The sequence below is a fragment of the Buteo buteo genome, chromosome 16 (assembly GCF_964188355.1).
Source record: "Buteo buteo chromosome 16, bButBut1.hap1.1, whole genome shotgun sequence".
In the NCBI taxonomy this organism is placed as follows: Eukaryota; Metazoa; Chordata; class Aves; order Accipitriformes; family Accipitridae; genus Buteo; species Buteo buteo.
The window spans coordinates 4,785,432-4,809,003 of NC_134186.1; the positions used below are offsets into that span (position 1 = coordinate 4,785,432).

The 23,572-nt window shown below is 49.6% G+C and overlaps 2 protein-coding genes across 5 annotated transcripts in view; both read left to right on the forward strand.

Moving 5' to 3' along the window:
* The window catches only part of WDTC1 (WD and tetratricopeptide repeats 1), a 32,445-nt gene extending 19,749 nt beyond the window's left edge, over positions 1 to 12,696 (forward strand). For 2 of the 3 annotated variants that reach the window (XM_075047568.1, XM_075047567.1), the window contains exons 13-16: positions 3,228 to 3,463; positions 3,846 to 4,014; positions 4,437 to 4,629; positions 4,783 to 12,696. In XM_075047568.1, coding sequence (XP_074903669.1) covers positions 3,228 to 3,463; positions 3,846 to 4,014; positions 4,437 to 4,629; positions 4,783 to 4,980 — 796 coding nt within the window. In that variant the 3' untranslated portion in view covers positions 4,981 to 12,696. Of the gene's footprint in view, positions 1 to 3,227; positions 3,464 to 3,845; positions 4,015 to 4,147; positions 4,414 to 4,436; positions 4,630 to 4,782 lie in introns of those variants that run through there. The other variant, XM_075047569.1, reaches the window with a different exon arrangement.
* A 637-nt stretch (positions 12,697 to 13,333) lies between these two features.
* Positions 13,334 to 22,260, forward strand: TMEM222 (transmembrane protein 222). Of its 2 annotated transcripts, none has more exons than XM_075047570.1 (6): positions 13,334 to 13,458; positions 15,890 to 15,974; positions 16,751 to 16,782; positions 17,480 to 17,576; positions 17,743 to 17,873; positions 18,876 to 22,260. In XM_075047570.1, exons 1-6 carry the CDS (start codon positions 13,346 to 13,348, stop codon positions 18,961 to 18,963), a joined length of 546 nt encoding a protein of 181 aa, XP_074903671.1. In that variant the 5' UTR covers positions 13,334 to 13,345; the 3' UTR covers positions 18,964 to 22,260. The 2 variants fall into 2 exon arrangements, with proteins under 2 accessions (XP_074903671.1, XP_074903672.1); XM_075047571.1 differs by having other exon boundaries at positions 17,743 to 17,878; positions 18,876 to 18,982.
* The last annotated feature ends 1,312 nt before the right edge of the window (positions 22,261 to 23,572 follow it).

Genomic DNA, 23,572 nt, shown 5'->3' on the forward strand with positions numbered 1-23,572 from the left:
AGAGAATATTAGAGAATTTAGTGTCACAGGCACTGCTGGTGCCTGACGTCCGAGTACCACGGATATTTTGTTGTCCACTGCGAAGCACCTGGCTTCCCTAGATGCAGAGCAGGGTTGGGGTTATTGGATCAAGCTGTAAGTGGGTCACCTCTGGTACAGAACAAGGGGATTGCACAGCAGCATGTGTTGGAGAAATTACAGCCACAGATACCACACAGGCAAGCACAGCTGGTAGTAGCTCATCATTTTGCCTACTGGCATGCTGAGTAATGTTCTGTTCCTTTCCTGTTTAAAAAGACACCAAAACCCCACTTCTGAGTAACAGCGTTATGAGTGTCTCTAAGGGTGTTTGTGTTTCTTTGGGTAATTCTGATCTGCATTAGAGTATGGCTCTAAATCTGCTGTCAGCAGATGAGGTAATGGTTACTGTGCTTTATAACTTCATATCTCATGGTATAAGATTGTTGTAGGACTGCCTGGAGTTGCTTTGGTTGCTGCTTTATCCAAGTAACTAGTACTGCAGATAGTCAGACATGACCTGGTGGTTCCCATGTCACCCCAGCTAACCCACATTCCCCTTGGCTGGAAGCAAACCTCTCTGAGGGATCTGGGGAGGTGGCAACTGGTGCCTCAGAGTCGGGGGGAGGTTCTGCTTGATTGTTGCAAAATGTGCTGTAGCCTCTGCAGTAGGTAATGTCTTCTCTGACCAATAGCCAGAGCTGCATCTGCAAGATACAGCTGAGTTATTTCAGTATCTGTCCCCTTGAGCAGAGTAAGACTGAGTAGCATGACTTGCCATTAACATATTTAAAATAGCTGTGGTCCTTCATCTACATTTGCTTTGTGAGGATATCCTTCTCCTCTCCCTGCTGAAATCCCCAGTATGAATTCTCCTATCTTCTTGCCAAGATAAAGAGCAGCCAGCAGTTGTTGTGACTGTTGGTAACTGGCCTACTGGCTGTTTTGCAATAGCAGAGATTTGGGAGCTGCCTCAAAAAGACCTCAGTGTTCAGAGGGAGAAGAACAATAGGTTGGGATTAAGGAATGGAAGACAGAAGCTGAGTGCTGATCTCATGAATGACATTTTTCTTATAGGAATCGTTTTTCCCGAAGGATGTTGGCAGATCTGAACCTTTCTGTGTGTCAGCTAGTGCTTTGCTACAGTTTTCGGTAGCAGGAAGATGTGAAAATATATGCACAGTGGGTTTCTGTGGCATGCAATGATTAGAATTTAAATAGTACTGAGCTGATATCTTCTCAGGTGCAGAAAAGACAGGGTACTTTTCTGCTAGAAACAGCTACTGGTGTATGGTAGAAGGTGGCTGGGATGTTACTGAGAAGGAGGATGAAGCAGTTGCACAGTGACCCACACTGAACCATCGTGTGTCTTCACATTCGGAGCAGGAACAGCTATAGGCCACCCTGCAGAATAGTGCAGGTCTTGCTTTGGCCTTGTTCTCTGAGTAACAGAGAGCTCTAGAAAAAAGGAAGGTCTATAATTTCCTAGCCTCCCCTTGCTCATCTCCCTTAAGATGCTATTCATACTCTGCAGCACTTCTAAGGCTGTCCTTTTAAAATTTGCTCATAAGAGCCAACTGCCTCACTCTCCAGATTGCTTTTAGCAGTCTGTGTTGACAGTACTTAGCTGATTTCTAGTTAGACCATTTTTGTACAAGCTGAGTCAAACCTGTAACAATGGGAGAAGTCAGTGCCTGCTTTACATCTCAATGTTTACATTTTCACACCAGTCTATTGGGCTGTCTGACACTGGTAGTTGAGGGTGAAGGATTTTTGAGGGTGGCAAAGCAGCTAATAGCCCATCAGCTCTGAAAATGCGAGACACCCGTCTGTCATCATAACAGGTAACTTGCATTCCCTCTTTCTTTGAATAAAAGTGGCCTGATGCTGTGCATCCAGTCTCCTGGATTGACACAGACACAGTGCTGCAAAGACAGCCCTCAAGAACCATGTTTCTTCTGCTCTGCTGCAGATCTCATGGACAAGGCACTCCACCTTCTGTACTGTGCTAGCAAGCTGTAATATGTGGCCAATATCCTCCTAGATGGGAGGGAGCAATAGGAGGAATGGTTTACAGAACATGCTTGTGGCACTGAATAAGCGCTGCTTAGCATGTAAACCAAAGATTTGGAGCTCCCCTTAATGAGTAGAGACCCAGGAGCACCTCTTCTCTGACAAAGGCTCCACATGATCTACATCTGTCACCCTGTGGAAGGTACAGGGCAATTCACCCCCTTCCCCTTGGGGCTGTTTCAGACTTTGGTAGGTGCAGTGCACATAGGTTGCAGGTGTGAAACATTATTATTATTATTTTTTATTATTATTAGCTGTCACATGGAGACTCAGCACTCTCTTAAGGCAGATTGTGGTGCCTCTGAACAGTTTAGGCTTGATGGTGGTACACCAGGCATGTCAGTCCTGGCTGACTTCTCAGCCTCTGTCAGTCTGAACTGAATACCAGCATGCAAGGCTTGTCAAGTCTCTCCTGCTTCCAGAGCACAAACAGAGGCATTCTTATTGCACAGCCATGGAGCTTAGGGAAATCAAGCGTAGTCTCCAGTAACTGTAAATAGGATATAAATATCCATTATGATACCAGTCTGCTATAACGCTTATTTCTAAAACTTAAAGGTTTTTCTTATAAAGGTGAGAAAAGACTGCTGCTTTAGATATTTGTCCATCAGGGCTATGAAGTGTGGTGGTTCTGTAGCTCCTTCTTGAGGGCTACAAGTGGCTGTGACTGTGGGCAGGGAAACATGCTGCCACGCTGTGCGTCCACAAAGGGGCACGCGTGAGCTGCTGTGTTCCGAGGAGACCCTGCTCGCCTTGCAGGAGAGGCCTTGTGTCTGCTTGGCCAGAGGGCTTGTGCATCCTCCATCTTCAAAGGACTTCCCTAAATGTGTTCTATCAGTGAGCTCTGCTCTGTCGGATTTAAAATGGCAGGTCAAGACTTGCTGGGCTTCCCTGTGTGGTCACATTACAGGGCTGCCTGTATACGTGTGGAGGTGCATTCAAGAAGCTGGGCTTGGTCAGATGGTGCCCCTGGGAAACAGCAAATGCTATTAGTACATGAGCTTGTGGGGTGTCTGCTTGCATAAAGAGAGCTGGAAACAAGCAGCTTTGGAGTGAAACGAGGGCTGGGAAACAGCAGTGGAAAATGTGTACTGTTTCTGCTTGGGCTATCTAATCCACCACTCCCTTTTCTTCAGGGATGGGGACCATTATGATGCTTTAAGAGACTGCTTGAAGGCCATATCCTTGAATCCATGCCACCTGAAGGCCCATTTCCGTCTTGCCCGCTGTCTCTTTGAACTCAAGTACGTGGCAGAAGCACTGGAGTGTCTGGATGACTTTAAAGGGAAGTTCCCAGAACAAGCACATAGCAGTGCCTGCGATGCATTAGACAGAGACATCAATGCAGCCCTCTTCTCCAAGAGTGATAATGGTGAGTGCCAGTGTTTGGTGTGGTTCTTCAAGGTTATACTAAAATCTAATGATCAGACAAGGAATTTTCTTCTTAAACTGCCCCTCTAAAGTAAAGCTCTGACTTCTGAGAGAGATTGATTGTTACTGTGCACAAAAACTGGCCTAGGCATGTTCTTTCCTTGTGCCTAGTCCTGGTTTGCTCTTGAGCAAGAGTATGGTAAAAGGAGTCTGATGTACCCAGGAGATAATCTGGAAGGAAGCTTGTGCTTCTAAGCCCTGCTCCCTGCTGGAATTGTCCTTAACTCTTCTCTAAAGCTGTTGGGGTCTCCTAGAGTGCTTTCTGTTTGCTGAGAACATGTTCCTCTCCAAATTGTGATGAGGGAAATCTGTTGTCTTTCCAGCTGAAGACAAGAAAGGGGGTGGCCCCATCCGGCTGCGAGCCACAGGCCGCAAGGATTCCATCTCAGAGGATGAGATGGTGCTGAGGGAGCGCAGCTACGACTACAAATTCCGATATTGTGGCCACTGTAACACTACTACAGACATCAAAGAGGCCAATTTCTTTGGCAGGTATGTTGGCAGAGCGTAATAGGGATGCAGGACAGGAGTGTGAGCAGCAGCAGAATGCTCTCTTCCATTGGATAAAGCCTCATGCATAGCCCCATGTGACTGTTCATAAAATGATGCTGACACTGGTTTTCAGGGTTGAAAAAGATGACGGAAACCCTCCTCCTTGTGTGGCTGCATGAATAGCTGGTTCAGTAGCAGATCCACAGAGGACCCGGTTGGGCTAGCGTTTCAGAAAAGCCATTTGGGATTGAAAACATGAATCCTGGGGATGGAGGGAGCCAACACAGAAAGCTTTATCTGGATCCATAAGCGTGAGGGGTGGCAGCCTACTGATTATAGAAGCCAACTGAGATTCTCATGTCTGCTAGAGACTAGCTTTGACTCTGAGCTGTGATCTCCAGTCTCTGCTCCTCTCACCCTAGCAATGCACAGTACATAGTCAGTGGGTCAGATGACGGCTCCTTCTTCATCTGGGAGAAAGAAACCACCAACCTTGTTAGAGTGCTGCAGGGAGACGAGTCGATTGTGAATTGTCTCCAGCCTCATCCCAGTTACTGCTTCCTGGCTACCAGCGGCATTGACCCAGTTGTACGACTGTGGAATCCTAGGCCAGAGGTAAGAGCCACAGTAAAAGACTGTCTTGTCGTGAGATGTAACTCACTCAGCTGGTCTTTCCTGTTGGGATCTCTTGAGAGTTGCAGCAGCAGTAACAGCCCCTGTTTGGTCCTAGCACTGCCTTGCTGAGTTCTCTCCCTTCTTGTCTTGCAGAGTGAAACCCTTAATGGGCGCGTGGTAGTAGACATGGAAGGTGCTTCCCAAGCTAACCAGAGACGAATGAATGCAGACCCGCTGGAGGTGATGTTGCTGAACATGGGGTACCGAATTACAGGACTGACCAGTGGTGGGGCTGGAGGCTCAGATGATGAAGACAGCTCGGAGGGGCAAGTCCAGTGCCGGCCCAGCTAAAACAGAACTGCCTCTCCTTCCTCTAATTGTTTGGCTGAAAGGGAACCTAGTTTCCTTGGTCCTGAACTTTCTCTGATGAATGACTGCACTGTTTCGCACTATGCACAGAGTAGGACAAGCTGGCAGGGGCAGGAGCGGCCGTCTCTTTAAAACATCGTCACCACCTCCTCCTTCTCCCGTCGCTACTGAGCAGCATGTCAGTGCAGTCCGAGGTTTGCCTTTAGTGGAATTTAGTCCCAACAGGGGTCTTTGAGTTGTCTGTAAGCAGTGTAAGCTGGTGAATTTTTTTCCAGAGCTGCTGTATGATCTGGTATAGAGGGATGTTGCCTGCATTCATGCATTTGGAGAGGGGATGTTAAATTCCTGAATAAAATACAAACCTAGGGCAGGGGTTATGGAATGAATTTACTGCAGTGATCTTGGTCTTGAAAGCTTGACTCTGCTTTTGTGCTACCAGTCTGTGTAGAGGCCCCTGGTTTAGGGTTGTTGGCCATGAAACACCTGTTTTGTCCCATAACATCTTTCTTCTGGCTTCCATCTCTTAACACGTTGTCACCAGATGTAGCTGTGTTGTATTAAGGACTGGATATTGCCTGTCTTGTCCCTGGGCATCTGTCTTAGTTGATCAATCAGTGAAGGCACTGAGTATGTGCAGCTCAACAGGGCAGGATGTGCTTGCCCAGCTCTGATACTTTCTTCTGTGGTCTGTGAACCCATGGAGAAAGGTGACAGCAATGGGAGCAGGTTTGATCAGAGACCTAGGGCTCATGTAGCTAAAGCTACTGAGGAAAGGGGCTGGTAACAGCACTCTTCCAGAGCTTCTCTCTCCATTTCCCAGAATGTGTGTAGCTCTATTCACCTTCTGCTCTCTAAGTCATCTGTGTTGGAGCTGAGAATGTTGCCACCATGTATATGTTGCAACTAAAGTTTTGAGCTTTTAGGAAGCAGCATTTTTGTGCAGTCAGCTGCTCTGTCTTGGCCAAGGTGGGCCTTCTTTGCCTCATTGTTGGTATAACATCTGATGGATTAGTGGTCCTCTCAGGAACCCTCGTTCCTCTTCCCGCTCTCCACACACTGACTCTGGCTGCAAAGCCCAGAGTACAGCTAGAAATGCAGCACTGTACTTCCATCCCTTCCCCTCTCATGTAACATGCAGCCCTGTTTTTCCCTCTTGCAGTTGCCAAATGCTAAATATCAAATAGATCTTACACAGCTGTGCTACAACCGAATCCGAAGAGGTTGTTTTTTCTAGGACTATCAACTAAGACCAAAGAGCCCCTGGAGATCCTAACTGCTCTGCGCTGTCTCGTATCTCTTACTGCTGAAGGTCTGAACATGCTAGCCTTGGTCCCAGGGGTGTGAGATGTGTGTCTGGGAGTGTGTGCGCATGTGTGTGTGCTGCATTAGGGCTGTTCTTCCATGTGGTGCAATCCCTGGTCTTCCTGTTCCTGCTGTGGAAAGATGAGAGGCCTCCCTTTCCTTCTCTGGCTGCTTCTGGCTGCCAGGCATTGATGAGAGAGACTGCGCAGTGCTGGCTGATCAAGGTAACTGGCTTCCTCTCCCTTCCAGAACAGTCTTTATGAGATGAGTGAGCCTTGTGCAGGAGGGAGAGAGGTCACAGTCTCGTAGCTGGCAGCATCTCTCCAAGGACACTGTTCCCTGCATAGAGAGATCCCCCCCACTCCCCTTGTAATTGCAGTGGAGCTAACTGGGACCTGATCTCTGCCCCTCAGACAAAGATGTCCGTCTGCTCTTTCACACGTGGGTGAAACTGAGCCTTGGTGAACCCAGGCTTGTGGGAGCATGCCCCTCACTGCCCAGAAACGACTGGCTACCCTTGTGCTCTGCTGAGCTGTGATGGCAGACTTGCGCTCCATCTTCTCCTGCTGAAGCATAGCTCTCCTGGGACAGATTGTCACTTGGCTGCTGAGGGCATGTTTGCTTGTTCTCATTGCAGTACCAGCGCATTAGATGTGACTGCTTGCTCAGTTTACCTGTTTGGTTGTGTACAAGCTCCCACACCCCAGGTGTACCCCGCCACTCAATGCTCTTCAAAACCCAGAGACAGCAGAAAATTCTTCTCACTTGGGTGGCTTTTTGACATGGTCTGGCCTTTTCTTTTTTTTTTTTTTTTTTTTTGCTTAAGGCTTTCCTACTAGACGCATCCTCTTTTTTTTTTCTCTTCTCCTCCCACTCAAACTTTTTTTTTTCAGCTTTCAGTAGACATGTCTGCAGACTTTGATTTTTAAACTGGGAGGCTGAGATAGAAAGCTCTGAAGAGAACAGACCTCTCCCTCCCCATTCACCTTTTGCTGTGGCAGCTATTTTTTGTTGTTTTTACCCTTGTGAGACAGTGCAGCTCTTTTACCTGCTAGTTGCAGTGTGAAAGCTACAAGATTCCCTGCCTCTGCAGTGGATTGCTTTTTTTAATGGCTGCTTTGGTTAAAAAAAGATAAATAATAATGGGAGAGAAGGAGAGAGAAAAATCTTTCTGCTTCTAGCCCCTTTTCCCCTTGTCGTGGGCAGAATACCTGCTTTGTTGCTTGTTAATGAGGAATTTGTATTTATTGGTGAAGGAAGAAACATGCTGGGGAAGTAGGGAAAAGATGTTGCTTTATTGACCTCTGCTGTTTACTTCAACCCCCTCTTTGGGAAAGCTTCTTCCTGCTCTTTCTGGTTAACTCTTTCTAGCCTGGGATATGCAGGGATGCCTCTTTTATTTTTGTATTCTAGCAATGGGCTCTCCGTTAGGAGACTCTAGGATTCTCTTAGTGTTTCAGTGATCATTGCTTCTCGCTTTTTCAAGTACTAAAGATGATCATCTCGTAAACTTTGCCCCTGCAGTTGTAGAGGTAACACACAAGCCTTACTGCCCTCATTAGAAGGAGCAGAAAACTTGTTTCTCTGGTCCCTGGAAGAGAAAGGGTTAAGCAATTAAACAGTTCTTTGTTCTAGTTCTTTCTTGGTGTCATTTTGTTTGGGGGATTGTTCTGGCTTTGTTCAACCTTTCTCCTCTATGGAGGTGGACAAGCGTGGGTGGGGGGGTGGCCTGGTTGGGCTGGATGTTGTCTATTCAACAGTGCTGCTTCTTGGAGAATAGATGCCCCAGTAAACTTGAGTGGGAAGGGGGCTGGGGAGCCCAAAACATGGCTTGTAAGCTGTGGCGGCTACTAAGTTAGTGCTGATGTTAGTTTGTGGAGATGTGGGAACTCAGATCTATCAGTGGACCAAGGGCTGGGGCTGTGTTTGGGAGCAGAGTCCGCCTCTGGCTTGGTTTAGAGCTAAAGCTGCAAACGTTGGAGTGAGGATGAGAACGGCTGCCTGGGGCTTGCTGGAGAAGAGAGAAGTGATGCACATGTCTTACAGAAAGATGAATGGTGCTGTAATGGAGTTAGTTTCTCTGAATTACGTTTTGTCAGGGTGGGGAGTAAAATTGATAAAATCCTCACTGAGCTCCTGCTGAACCCAAGGGTTAGAGGTGAGTGAGGGGGAGGCAAAAAGCTGTGTAGGGAAAATTAACCCATACTTGCCTTTTAGCTCTTAAACAGTAAATAGCCTCTTGCCCTGAGAAGCAGAGCCCTGGTGGCTTAGGCTGTGGGGCAGACCCAAGGTCACCTGCCTGAGTCACCATGTTACTGACTGATCTTCTGAGACCTTTCTGCTGTCAGAAACAGCGCACTTACTGCCTTAAAGTGTCTCACACTCAGCGTGGTGTGTTGGACATCAACATTTAGACCCAGAGATGATCCCTTGCTAAAGGATATCACAAACTCACTTTCTTCTCTGGGCTCCTGCAGCAAAACCTCCCAAATACTTTCCTGCCCTCCAAGCTGCAGAATGCCAGGCCTTAAGTAAGAGTTAGAAAACCAGTCTGCTATTTTCAGAATCCATTTGAAGTCTTCTCTTAAAAATTCCCATTGGACACCTTTCAGCTGAAGGCCTTTTGAGGCCTCTTCATTTCAAATCCCATCTGATATAAATTATTGCTTTAAAAGACAGCTCTGCTCTAACAAAGCAATGCGCTTCCATAGCTGGAATTGGCAATCAACTAATTAGGTCAGATCTTGGACTGAATGGTTGGACAAAGAGGAAGCATGGAAGGGGAAGCTGAGTGGTTGAATTGTGGGTGGAAATGGCTAGAAGGACCCAGGAAATGAGTTTTATTTGTAATTTGGGTAAGGGAATTGGGTTGAGGAGGGAGAGGACTGATATGCTCTGGGATGTGGGGAGAAGAACAATCACAGCCCTACTGATGAGATCACTTTTCTCGGATGTCACAGTGCCAGGAACAAGTCTGCAAAGGGCTCAAGATGGCTGCTGTCTCTGAGCAAAATGGGAGCAGGATGTCGGAAAACTGCCTGCTGTTGTTGCAGTGAGGAATTCAGTCCTCTGCCTGTTATGCTTCTCGTAGCTTGTTCAGGCCTTGCTGCTGCGGGAGATGAGACTGATCAGGACCAGCGCTGGGGCTGGCAAGGAGAAAAGGTGGGCCTTTTTGTGGATTTCATAGCTGAGAAATGATTGTGACCTGCACTTGGCTCTTTGAGCGCTTCCACCTTGTGCCCCTTGTCCCTGAGAAACTGGTGGCTTTTCCTTTAAACATAAAAGTTGCCCTGTGGGTTGGCTGTGTCAGTTGGAGAGGGAGAGAGAAGGAGATGCAGCTTTCAAGTGACAGGGAAGCAGAAAAGACCTGAAGGTTAAAGCTGAGGGGTGAGATGGCTTAGGGGCATTGCTTTTGGGGTGGGTGGCTGAGCCTGCGTATGTTCTTTCGCTTGTGAGTAGCACCATCATCAATACAGATGAGAGTGACGTTTCTGGTTCATGCTGAGCGATTAGAGGCTGTCAGATTGCAGCAGGCACAGACCACAGGAAAGGAACAACAAAAACGCAAAGCAACCCACCCCAGCATCACCTCCAGGGCGGGGGAAGGACGCCTTGGTGTCCTCCATCAGCCTGTGCCTCAGTGACATTTTAAATAGACTCCTGCACGCGGTGTTGCCTGCTGCTGCCTCGGTTGTCAATGTCAGAAGGGGGAGGGGATCTCTTCCTTGAGTGGTTTGGTCCTGGCAGTCCCTGTAATGTTTGAGCTGTCACAACAGGGAAGGTTCCCAAGGAAGCCGCTTTACTGAACAAGAGCTGGCTGGGTGCCTGCTTCTTTCAGGCTCAGAGATGAGCCGGGGTAGAAAGGGGAGGTAACCAAATCCCTTCCAGGCCGAGCTCCAGCTATAGCCATGGTGGCGTGTGCTTGGACAAACTGGTGTGTGGTCTGGGCCGCTTCTTCCCAGAGCGGACAGGCTTTCCTCTCAGAAGGGCTCTGCGTCTCCAGGGTGCGAGTGATGCATTGGCACCTGCAGTGAGTAGGCAAAGATTGTTGTCCTGAGGACGTTTTGGGCTGACGGGAAGTAGAGCTGCTTCCTTGCTGACAACAGGAGAGAGGAGCCATCGATGGCAAGTCGCTGGCACAAGTGGGAGTGAAACCTTTTGTTTCTTGTCAAATGAGAGATTGCGAAAACAATGATGGCAGGATTCCTGCTCTGTACATCGATCCAGTCTTGTAGTCAGGCAAGATAGCTGCAATAAAAAGCCCGGCCTTTAATTTTATGCATGGAGAACTTCTTACCTGCTCTCCCCTCCCTGTCCGTGTGTCCCCCTCCCTGCAGTTTCTTTTCCAACTGCAGCTATTTTTCCCTGCTGACTTCAGGTGTTTTGTATTCTGCTTAGATCAATAGCAGTAGAACAGCAGCAGCTTTCCAGTTGTCACTAGGAAGACCCTGCTGTCAGCTACAGCTCACCCGTTTTCTGCCAGTGCAGTATTGGGGATGGAGAGCCCTTCCGCTTGCCTGACAAACACAAAAGAAAGCTGTGCAGTACAGGAGTGCTGTATTGATTTTTTTCTTTGTTTTTTTTTTTTTTTTCTTTTTTAAATCCAGCCTGGGGAAAACGGTGTTCTTCCTGTGCTCCAGCAGCTGGTTTGCCTTCCTGCACTTAGTTTAAGAGAGAATAAACTGGGCTGTCTGAAATGCCCCCTGCCCATGCGGGAGGGGAGGGTGTGAGGTGGCACTGCAGGGAGATGCATCCTGCTGAGGCTGTTGGTGTCATCCTTGCTGTGTGGCTTTGCCAAGGGAGCTGGTCCCTGGTGATACGCTGCTTAGCAGCCTCTGAGACACAAGCAGGAAGAGCAAATCCATTGCCTAATCCGACAAACGCGCCAGGACCACATTAGCTGATGCGAACATTGGCCCCTATTCATAGATTTTTAACAATCTCTGATACTTACGTTAGCCTGGAGCAAATCAATGCAAGTATTTTTCTTCATTGAACAAAGTGTTCACTGAAACACATACAACCTTTGTGTGCATCTTCCATCCAAAGTGCCAAAATAGGAAGTGTCTGTTGGAAACCAAAGCACCAGGCATGGCTTTGCTCTTAAGGGTGTCTATATTTCCTCGGCTTTCTCTCTTTTGTAACTGGACTATTTTGTGAATTCCCTCACCATCAGATTCCGAGGAGCATGATCTCAGGCTCTTGATCAACTCTTGATGCAGTGACAGGTCACACTGAGACGATGCCCACACTGTAGCTTGATGTGAGCTGCTCTGCATGAGCACCTCAGTTGATGGCTCTGCTTCCATCCAGCTGCCTCTGAAGCAGCCCTCCTTCTTGGAGGGGCTGTCCTAAAACATGGTCTAGACTAGGAAATAAGGTGGGATGTTAGATGATCTCTTGAGGGCTCGGTAGAGGCAAGGAAATGTAGTCTTCAGTGCATTACTAAGCTAGTTGTGTTGAAGCCTGAGTACTCATATGACAAGTTAGCGTGTATTGAGGGCGGGTAGGCCACCTCCGCACTAGACTGTTAGCCAATGCTTTCTACTGCCATACTGGCAACTCCCAACTGGTGTCCCCTCTGATGTGCCTCTGCTGCCAGTAGAGGTTATGGATCTCCTGGGCTTTCAAGCTGGAAGCTTCCTTAGTCTAAAATTCAGTGAGCGTGTTAAGTGCTGTTCTGTCCCCAGAACAGAGAATACATTGATAAATGTGGAAGGCTGGACTCAGCTTAATTATTGAGCAGTCAGGTAATGGAAAGCAGAACGCATAGAGATAAGTCTTTGATGAAGGAGAGAAATTTCAGTAAAAAGTGGGGTGGTTATGTGGAAGCTGTAAGTTTGTGATGACCGTTGGGAACGTGGCTCTTGCCGTTAACAGGGTTTGCTAATAACAAAAGCCAGCACCTTCTGTGAGCAGAGTGCTTGGCTCTGCATTGCCTCTGCTCTGTGTGAGGAGGAACCCAACCATGTGCAGGAAGGGGCCAAGACTGTTTTATTAGCAAAACCCCTTGGCATCATGCTGTGTAATGCCACAAACTGTGCTGGAGAGCTCTGGTAACTACAAGCCTTGAAGAGGAAACGCAGCTCAAGGTCTCTGTGTGAGGAGGAAACGAGCAGCTTCCAAGGAAAGCATGGAAGGATGTGAAGAGGAGAGTAGGGGCTGGATGCTCGGCAGCTCTCCTGCACCTGCTGGGCTGAATGTCCCCGTCCTGGGTTTGCTGGGCTGGGGCAAGCGATGTCCTCCCTGTTCTTCCCACTAGTTCAGTGAGTTGTCACTCTGTATTTTGCCGAGTGTGTTGTGGTGGGTGGAAATCTGGAATAAACATATTTCTTCTTCAGCTTTCTCGTGTAGTTTGAATTAAACTTCCTAATAAAGCAATTGTTATTTTTCTAATCCGATTCTCCATTTGTAAATGCTGTTCCTCCCCTTGCAGTCCCTTGACCACATCCTCTCTCAGGGGAGGCTGGGTCTGATGCTTATTTCTGCTTTTGCACTTTCCTGAGGGTGCCTTCTACCTGGCAGCTCCGGGGCCTGACTCTTCCAGCTTCTGGTCTTTGGAAGGGCAACAGGGTGAAGTTCGCTGCCGAGGTTTGCGTGGTGGATCTGCACAAGGTAGGTGTGAGGGGTGAAGGCACCTGCCTGGAGGAGCTTTGCCAGAGCAGAAGGCCCCGCTGTGAAACAAACCCAGGCCCTTCTACGCCGCACGAAGCCGCTGAAGTCCTGGGGCGGGGTGGGGGAACGAAGCCCGAAGCTCGGCTCTCCGTGGGTGTGGAGAGCAGCGAGCCAACGCTTCGTCAAGCAGCAGCCGCGGGGCTGTGGGGTCTCCGCCCGGGCTGGCCGGCCAGGTGGGTGAGCCCCGGGGCCCTTCCAGCCCGGATTCCCCCTCCTCAAAACGGGGAGGGCCCGGGGGAGGGGGCGCTGGGCCCGCCAGGCCGTGAGGGAGCCTGCCCGCTCCCGCTTCCTGGTTACCGGCCGTGCCCGGAAGCGGGCGCGGTCTCCAGGAAGTGACGCAAACGCGGCGGGCGGGGGGCGGGCCCCGGTGATGGCGGAAGCGGAGGCCAAGATGAAGCAGTTCAATGGCGGCGGGGCCGGGCTGGACGCCGAGCGCGGCCGTTTCCCCTACTGCGTGGTGTGGACCCCCATCCCCGTCCTGACGTGAGTGCTGGGCCCTGCGCTCCCGGCCGGCCCCGGGGGCGGGCGGTCCGGCTGAGGCCTGGGCCCGTGCCTCCCTACCGGGGAAGGGCCAGGGCCGGGGCACCCCTTGCCTCCCCCTGGTCCGGCTGCCCGGTCCGCTTCGGGGTGCCCGGGTGCTCAGCCAGCTGCGGAGCTGGCGGGGAGCCCGGCCTGCCTTGGGGTAAGCGGGTGTAGGCCCGCTTTGGGGCAGGCAGACCGGGGTAACTGGCTGCCTGGCCTGCTCCGGGGTGGCCCCGCTTCGGGGTGCTCGGCCTGCTTTGGGGTGACTGGGTGCCAGGCTGCTTCGGGGCCCGTGTAGGATTCTGTCCTTGGGGTAGGGCTCTCCTCTCCCTGCAGCGAGGGTGTGTGTGGGGAAAGCTTTGCAGTAGAGCGGGCTTGTCTCTGCAGGAGCGGGAGTGGAGGGGATCCAGTGAAACGTGGGAAGGCTTTCATGTTTTTGGAGCAAAGGTTTGGCTCCGGGGATCTTAGACCACCTTATGCCTTGAGGAGATCCCCTGCGCTTCACTTGTAATGAGTTAGAAGTGGATTTGCCTTCCCAGTCTTGTCAGCCAAGTGTAAGCAGGCTCCGAGGAGAACTTCTGAGTTTTACTCTGGTCGTGGGAAAATGAAAAGCTGTAAAATGTGGGTTTGGGGGTAGTCTGGGAACACAAAGGCTTATTTTTATGCCTTCCTCTTCCTCTCCGGTTCAAATCAGGTGGTAATGTTTACTGAGCCAGAGCTGAAAGTCAGGTAGAAGACGTGGTGTGGTCCGTGCCAGGATTGGGAATGGCACTGCAACTCTCCTCAGTGAGGAGAAGCTGTAGCTTTGCTGTTGCTGTTTCGCATACAGCTACAAACCAGCTTTGTTTTTTACCTCTTTTCTTTTTTGATTGCTTAAAATTCCCACCTTAGTCTTTTCCTGGAGGATTTTCCAAAGGTTTTAACCTTCTTATCTCCTGCTGGGACTGATGAAGAGAACTGTCCTGCTGCCAAAGTCACTGGGCATCTGTATTTCTTGTGGGTTCATTCCCTGATGAACAGTGGCATTTTCCTGTTGATTTTGTTTTGCAGCAGAAATTTCAGCGTTGTTATTTGGCAAAAATCTCTCATTAGACTGCATAATAGCTCTGCTTTCTTTCTCTGATATTTCCTGTCATCCTTGGATTTGGAGGCTTGAAAGCTAGTCAGTGCTGAGAGGAGAATTAAAAAAAAAAAGGAAGAACTATATAGACCTTTGAAGGTGGTAATGCTGTGACAGTGTTATATTCAGCCATACCTTCTGGCTGATATAACATTGCACAGATAGCCAAACTGTCTGGCTGCTTTCTTTCGTACCAGATAGGAACATGCAGAGGGTAAGCGATGCAAGCGCAGACCATCAAACTTTGCAGAGTCCTTTCTCTGTCGTAGGGTTCTGTTATCAACAGGAGCTATATGACTGTTATAACCTCAGCTGCGCTTGTCGGCATGTATGGCTTGTCGTTCCTCAACATCCAACCGCCTCGGTCCCTTTTTATATTGATAGTTTTAGGATCTCTCTGATTGAGCCATGACTTGTGAATCTGTTGCTCTTTAGTCCTGCTGTAATCTCTTCTGAAATATTAGTCGCTGCGCGCAGTCCCTCGGGAGAGAGGTCAGCAAACCTGAGAATGCCAGAGGATGTGGGAGAGAGCTGTAACTTGGCCTGAAGTATTTACTTCTAAGTGATGATGATGGAAAGGGGTTGTGATATAGATCTGCTGCTCCCCGGGCCATAAGTATCTAACAGGGAGGAGAAGGTCTTTGAAACAGTGGGATTGTTTAGGGGAGGGAATGCTCTTCCTGGAGCCAGGAGCCCCGTTTTCTGTCTAGGGTGCTTAAATCTAGTTTGCTGTGAAAAGCTGTAGCATAGATAGGAAGATGGGCAAGGTGACCTTATTTTCAGTTCTTGAAGTGGAAAGTCCAGTTTTATCTCAAGGCAGTTTCTCCTGGATCTAACATTTTTACTTGGGTACACAAATGGGTTTGTTCTGCGAGACCATGGCTTGCCCTTCCCTGGCCAGGGATGTGTGTAGCGCAGGCCTTCGGAGTCTTGCGCTCTCCATAACTGCTGCTACTCATGCTAAAATCGTGGAGCCTGACTGCCCCACAGACGAGCTGACTCTAGATCTGCTTGTCAGCACAGCTTTGGGTATTCCCTGTGTGTTTTTCTTTTGCTTGTGCCTCTTCTTCATCCTTACGGGTCTTTGCCTGGCTTTGGCTCACCTGCTTTCATCTCTCAGCTGCGTATAACATGTTAACTGTGCCTGTCTATCCCATGCTATGCAGCTGGTTTTACGGCCTCTCCAGCAATCTCCTGGCAGCATGTTGCATGCACTCGGTATGATCGGGGGGCAAATATCTCAGCCTGATGGTTCGCTTGTTGCCTCGGTAGATGGCTCTTCCCGATCATTGGCCACATGGGTATCTGCACGTCGACTGGAGTCATTCGGGACTTCGCAGGGCCGTACTTTGTCTCCGTAAGTAGACGATGGATCCGGGTGCTGAAGCAGAATCTGTGCTTGGTCTGCTTCTCACCTTTGCTGGTGACTTTTGAGCTATCCCCTGTCTTTTACAGCTCAAAGTTCTGCAAAGTAATGACTTTAGATGTTTCTGAAGATCACAGATCTTTGCTATTCCTCTGTGGGCTGCTGTCCAGTGGAGATCGTTTGAGGGATACGATGGGTAGTGGCTAGTTTGGTTTGGTGAGCAGAAGGGAAAAAATCCTTAGTAGTTCAGGTTTGTAATTAGGAATTTTGGACCTAAATTTTCTTATAGTAGTCTAATTCTGAGTAGCAAAAGTTGCTTTCCAACTTCCTCAACATGCCCGTTACTATCATGCTGCTTAGCATCAGGTATGTGCTAGTCTTCTAAACTGCTCTATAGTCTGGTGGATTTTGAAAGTAAGGGAGTTTAATTAAAACTTTTAATACATTGGGACATTTACAACTTTGAGTTAACAAAGTCTTAACAGTTAAAAAAAAAAAAAAAAAAGAGGGGGAACAAGGTACTTATACCGTATAGCTAGATGGTGTCACCGTGTATAGAGTATAAATATACTCGTGCCCAGAACAGGACTATGAAAACAGTTGAAATCTAAATCCAGACACACAAATAAGATTGGTGTCTCGAGACTGCTGAGGCAATGTGACAGTTTTATCACTAAGCAATTGCGGGCTGTGAGGCCTTCCAGCAAGAGGCATGTCATGAATATTGCACGGGGTTATCCTCTTGAGACGTTTTTCCTTTTTTGTAGGAAGACAACATGGCATTTGGGAAGCCAGTGAAGTAAGTGCTCTTGTTAGTTTTTATTAAACTAACCAACTGACCTGCAGATGTCCTTTAATTCATGGAGACAGACATGCTATAATATTGCTTCTCTTGTTGTTCAGATGCCCTAATTCAAGTGGATGGCTACTGTGTCTCTGCTTTTCAAGAAACCACGTTAAATTAAATCTTTTTAGAAGCGTGACAGCAATGTAATGGTATTAATAACTAGAGCTGTATGGAGCCTTTATTAAAAAAAAAAAAGAGAGAGAAAAGAAAAGGCTAAAACATTTTAAGATAACAACAATTCTTCCAAGTAAATACTGCCTGCGCTGTACTAATGAACTGTCATCACTCACATCCTGTTAATGATTTTCTGGGGGGAGGAGGAGAGGTGCCTGGGTTTTGTGTATCTGTCAGATCAGGTTTACGTTTTGAATGGCCGAAGGTTCCATATCACGGGATGTGAAAGCAGTTCAGAGTTTTGCCTGTGCCCCTGAGGTCTGCAGTTTCTCTCTCTGGGGTGCTGTTGGGCTGAGGGTGCTGAGCAGTAGTTTCTGCTGCCCTCTGCAGCATACACTTGTCTTGAAGAGCTCAGTTCCATGGACTCCAGAGGCAGTGGATTTCTCCAAGTCCTTTAGGCATCTTCCTGCTGGGAAGAGCAAGAAGTTGTGAAGGTGCAGCAGTAGTGCAAAGGGATCTGTTCTCATCCTTCTAGGTACTGGAAACTGGATCCAAGCAAAGTATACTCCACCGGTCCCAATGCTTGGGACACAGCTGTACACGATGCTTCGGAGGAGTACAAGCACCGAATGGTACGGCTCCGACACTGATGTCCTGTCTGTGTGTGGAGGAATATCTCCCCAGTGTTTGGGTCCTTGCTGCAGGGGTGGGACCTGTGGCTCTGCACCAGTGCAGGGTGCAGAACTGGGGAGCCTCAAGAACAGAATTTCTAATCCGGTGCCCCTTTTTCTGTTCCAGCACAACCTTTGCTGTGATAACTGCCATTCTCATGTGGCTCTGGCCTTAAACTTGATGAGATACGATAACAGCACCTCCTGGAACATGGTGAAACTCTGCTTCTTCTCACTCCTGTATGGGAAGTACGTAAGGTGAGGTGAGGAGCAGTCTAGATTCAGCAGGCAAAGGGGCTCTGTTTCTTTTGTTCTTCCTTGCCCTCCAAAGCTTCAGACTGTCCCATGGAGAAGGGAGAAACATCTCCCCCAGAATATGTGGGTGTATGTTGCTGGTAGGTGGTACTGTCGCTGCCTGCTGCCTGTTCTTAGGAAAAGGACCAAGAGTGCTTGCTGCGTTGCACTAGATGCTGCTCCCAAAATACTGTGTCTGGCATCTAATTTAGGGTGCCTGGAATTTGGGAAATGCTAGCTAAAGCAAGTTTCACTCTGTTGTCTTTTGGCTGGGTTAGGTCAGAACATAAGGTCACAGAATGGCTTGTCTCCAAGGATTACTGGTTTCTCTTTCCTCTCTTGAATCTTGTTTACATAAAAACTAGTCAGATTTTCAACTGCTGTGGAGCTTCCAACTTGAGTGGAGAGGGAAACCCCGAGCTTTCCTTACTAGAAAGGGCGCTTAATCTCCATTTCAGCTCCTTGTGCCTGAAAAGGAGATTCTGCGAGGACTGCCCTGCATGAAGCTTTTGAGTTGGTCCACTTCTGTTGGGTCTTCCCTGTTCTGGAGAAGCTTCTCTACCAGCTTTTAGGCAAGTGTAGTCCCTGCTGTCTTGGTTAAATATGCCAGCAGTCTGAATAACGAGGCCTGTGGTAATGGGGTTTCATTTTTTTGTGGTCTCCTGTCACCACTCCTGTCTGTTCAGATATGAAACGTGCTAGTCTTTGACCTGAATTTAAGCTGGGAGGAGAGTCCAGCCCTGTTGTTCATGATATAGTTATTTGTGGACCTGATTTAGTCTCAATTTTTAACACTGACTGAATCTCCAGGATGTGATGTGTGGCAGTGTCAGCAATGGATAAGGAAGTCAGAAGGACATCTGTCTCCCTCTGATTTCTCCAGTTATTCTCACATCCTTCTCTCCCTTTTGTCTTTCTCTGCTGATTTCTTACCTTTGAACCCTTCCCCTTTTTTCCGTTTTGCAGCATAGGGGGATTTGTGAAGACCTGGCTTCCCTTTGTCCTCTTCTTGGGGGTGATCGTGACCGTTGTTCTCACGCTTCATTTGCGGTGATGGCAGCTGTGAACTCCCCATTCCATGGGCACTCGAAGAAAGAAACTGTGACTGATCCAGCGAGATGGAGGCATGGGACTCTGGGAGGAGTTTTCCAGGGAAGGTGGCAGCTCCACTCCATTGTAACAGCTCGTCTTTGTTTCCTGGAACTGGCTTCTTTTCCTTCTGTTTTTGTTCTGTCGATGGTGTCTCCCAGTGTCAGGGGTTCTGAAGACTCCTGCTCTCTCCTTGAATGTGCTCCCTTTCTGCAATTTGGTAGGTAGAAATGCAATCAGGAAAGGAGAGGCGTGGGCACCTTTGCTTTCAGTGCCAAGTAAAGTCACAAGGCAAAACCTGCCTCCTGGTTCAGGAGCACAAGCAGATACACCTTGTAAGGCTCTCTCTGATCACCTGGTTTCTTCCTCTTGGCAGACTTCATCAGATGCTTCCTCAGATTTCCTGAGTCTCCAGGAAGGAGTTGTTTCCCTGTTGCATGACTCTCCTGTAGCACATGTTTCAAAGTGGAGGTGTGGGGTTCCTCCTGAGGGTGTAGAGTGCCACAGCACTCGCTGATGGTCTCCCCAGTAGTGACAGAAAGGTGTTGACGGTGGGACACTCCTCTGAGGAGACATGCAGAGGAACGCTCTGTGGCAGGGCAAATTCATCTGGTCCTGCTGGTGAGCCCAGAAAGGCAGGAAAGTCGATCGTCTGACTTGGGTATGGCTCATGGCAGTCTGCACACTTTCAATAGCCTGTTGCACAGTTGGGAGTCTACTGCTAAGTCCCTTTTAGCTTGTGCCAGGGAAAACAGCTTCCCTCCTTCTCCCTGTGCTCTGAATATCTAAAATTGTCATTACACTTCTCGTGAGCCACTTACTTTCCTTTGATCCCTAGTACTTTGTGTGTCGCAGCCTACCTGAGCTTGCAGAGGTGCCGGTAGGAGCAGGTGCATGTTTCTGGGGCAGAAGGCTTAGCGTAGGGTTTTGAAAGCATCCATGAGAGCAGCACCTGAGACCTGAGCTTAGTGGGGCCATCAGAGATTAAAAGAAAAGGTGAAGGGACTGGAAGGCATCCATGTTCTGGTTGGGCTTTGCAGCAGCAAACTGGGTCATTGGCTTTCTTGCGACTGGTTCCTGGATGGTGAACGAGAAGGTCTGTTTACCTCCTTGGCATGCTTTGAAGAGCACACCTGGGTAAAAATGCTTTGCAGGACTGACTTTGACGCGAGAAGTGCTCGTCTGGCAGCGTTGTGGGGCTGATGGCCCTTTTGAGCCCTGGATGGGCCAGGATGGGTAGTAGAGGGATAGATTGTTCTTGAGTGCTAGGCAGGAAGTGAATTTGGACGTGACCCAGAGCCTCTTCCAGGGGAAGAGGTCCAGGTCTGTGTTTGTTGAGGCTCTGGCCTGCAGATGCTGCTTTCTGTGGGGCTCTGAGCCAGGTGGCTTTTTAAAAAAAAAGTGTGGCTGAAGGGTTATGTGCAGTTGAGCAGATCCCCTCTGACTGCAGAGGAAGGAGAATAGCTTTTTCACTCATGCCTTGAAAGGCCGGCTCTTTACTCCACTACCTGATGGATTTCAACCTCGAGCAGTGCTTATGGCCAGCAAGAAAGCTATTCTCCACTGCCTGCCATCTCTGTGGCTTCCTCTGACTGGGAAGCCCATTAGCCGTCACCCTGTTGGCCCTCAGACCTGTCCTTGTGTGCCTCATCTGCTTCTATCTCCCCAGCTCCTCTAGCCATATGGGAAGTTCGGGGACTTCTCTTGGGCTTCTCAATTTCTGCATTTCCTCCTTTTCCTCAGTCACTTTTAAGTAGCCCCTTTAACCTCTCCCTTCTCCCTAGCACCCAGTTGTCTGTCTCTCATCTGGTGCTGGCCTTTCTGGGCTGGGTGGAGGTGTGCAGACCTCAGCACCCTTCCCTGTCTACCTGGAACTAAAATAGTCGTCGGTGTCTGCTCTGTACAGTCACTTCAAGCCTGTGTGGAGAGTGAGCTGGAGGGTGCTGGGCCTGGGGCTGATTAGAAAGCCAAGATCTTGATCAAGGAGAACCTTACGATGAAAGGATGGTGTCTTACCGAGCTACCCTGTGTCGCTGTGGTTTCCACCCAGCTAGCCTGCTGGCTAATGTGCCCTAGGACAAGCTAGTTGAACAGGAGAGATTAGTCCTTTGCCTCTGTTTTTAATTTAAGTATGATTTCTCAGAGTGACCCGCCAAGGATGTGCTCGGAGTCCCTGGCCCCAGGGCTGAAGCCAACCTGTCTTACGCAGTAGCAATAACCTAGAGACTCTTAGGCCTGTCTCACACGTTGATTCAGTGTTTTATAGATAAGCTATACAAGCATTGCCAAAGCTGAGACTTTGAGTTGTCGGTGGAGGCCGGGAGTGGGGCTGCTGGCCACAGTCCCCACTCCTGGGACTTCTGAAAACATGTTGAGTGCCATTCCCCACTGTGAAAATCCTTGTCCTTTGCTCCTAACGCTTTTTACCAGATCTGGGTTTCGAATGGAGACTTATCGAGCAGCAGCAAATGGACCTCGTAGTGGGTTGGAGTGCTGACTGCCTGGGAAGGAAGGCAGTGCTTTGCCCAAGTCCTGGCTGAACAGCCGATCCGCTTCCACCAACGGAGACGGAGGATGGCTCCGGGCATCCGAAGGAAACGTGGCTAATGGGAGAGCAAGGCTCAAAGCTGAGGTACCGCAGAGCCAACCCGCACATCCGTGCTGGACACACAAAGCTGTCTGTACTCGCACAATGAAGGATGGTGCCCGCAGAGGTCGGATGCTGGGGGAGGCGGGTGGGCTGGTCGGATTTACGGTTTTCCTACGCTGCGGTAGTGTCAACCCAGCGCTGCAGGAGTGTGGAGAAATGCCGGCGGTGCTCGGTGTGGCTGCCCAGCAGCGCTGCAGCCAGCGGCTGCGGTTGTGCAGGGAGTGGGCTGCTTCCTCTTGGCGTGGGAGGTGGCAGAAGAGGTGGGTGGGTAAGGAATGTCCTCTCCTTGCAGCTTCCTTCATCTCACTGCTGGCGTCTTCGCAGTACCCCCTTCGACTAGCCACATTAAAGGTTCACCCTGTCCTTCACCTTCCAGATGCCAGTTTTATGCTCCCCTCTTTTCCCCTTTGCACACGCTTACGCTGCAGAGCTCCGTGGCTTTGCCATTGCTCTCCAGCGAGGGGCGCGCCCTCTGTACCCTCATCCTTTGTTCTCTTTATCTCTGTGGGGCACTGGATTACTTTGTAAATATTTAAACTCTGCTTCTGTGGTTTCATAATCCTGACGGTAGGGGAAATAAACTTATTTCTGTGGATGTCTCCAAGTGCCGCATCTCTTGTAGTCAAGACTCCTTCCTTCCTCCAGCCGGGAGCAGGGTTGGTATTCCCCCCTGCCTGGCTGAGCTCTGGCCCCTCTCCTAGCCCAAGGCAGAGTGTCTGGCTGCCTGCACAAGCCAGGCCCCGAAGCTCCCATGCTTTTTACTTTATGAATTTGCCCTTTGCTCTGCTCCAGGGCAAAACTCACAGCCCTGTTTTCAGACCTGCTGTCGGGAAGAGGTGTTTGGGGGCAGGAGGAACCCAATTGCCGCAGCATGGGAAACATTTGCAGGCTTTAATCCCAGGTCTCTCTCAAAGCCAGGGACCTGCTGAGGGTCTTTGTTATATTTGGGAGGAGAAAGGGCTCTGCCTGCTCTTGCTCTGTGCTGGTCTCTAAGCCTCTGCCTGGTCAGCAGAGCCCTGTGTGGCCCTGGGCAGGGGGGAGCCGAGCGCTCTGGGGAAGAGGATGCTTTTTTAGAAGATAAGCCCCCGCTTGCAGGTTGATCCCCTTTAGCTGTAAATAGCTTCCCCTTCCCTTAAGTCTCTTAACTTCTCTGTTTTCTTGGAGGCTGAGGGCACTGGCCTCCTGGCTCCTTTTCCCCTGCCAGCACAGAGCCCCCCATCTTCCATTTACCCTGCAAGCTGTTGGGGAGGGGACATGTGTGGAGGGCCTGGGGCTGCCGGGAGCTATAGAGGAGTGGAGAGCAGAGTGGGATGCGAAGAGCCGGCCTCGTTTTCCCCTCTCCCAGCAGGATACAGCTGCCTGAACTGGGAGCGAGGGAAGCTGGGCCTCCGAGTGCTGTAACGAGTGCTAATGCAGCAGCCGATTTTCCGTTACATCTGATATCCAGAGGCCAGAGCTGCACGGTGGGGAAAGTAGATCAGCCTTAAAATTAGGTTGTGTACAAGGCCCGGGGATTTAACGGCACAGCCATCTTACAAAACACCACCTGGATCCTCTCCTGCTCAGCCCCTCGATCCAAACCATGCTGCTCCTGCGGCTGCGTTAACTCCAGCCCCTGCTTTGGCTCCGGGGCTGTGAAACAGCAGCGGTGGGGATGGCAGGCAGCCTCCGAGGGTTTTATCCTGCTCACGTCTGTCACTGGAGCGTGAGGTGAGGATGCAAAACCCACCAGGAACATGCTCTGCCCGGCGTGCACGGCTCTGTACTGCTGTAACTGACCTGCTGGGTCCCTGCTTGCCTCCCAAGCGTGGCAGGATTTTTCTAACCCACTTCTGCTGCCTGGGGAGCTGCAGGGAATCTGGCTGGAGGTGCGTGGGAGCTGAGCCGCACTGTTTGGGTCATGGTATTTGGGGATTATATGGAA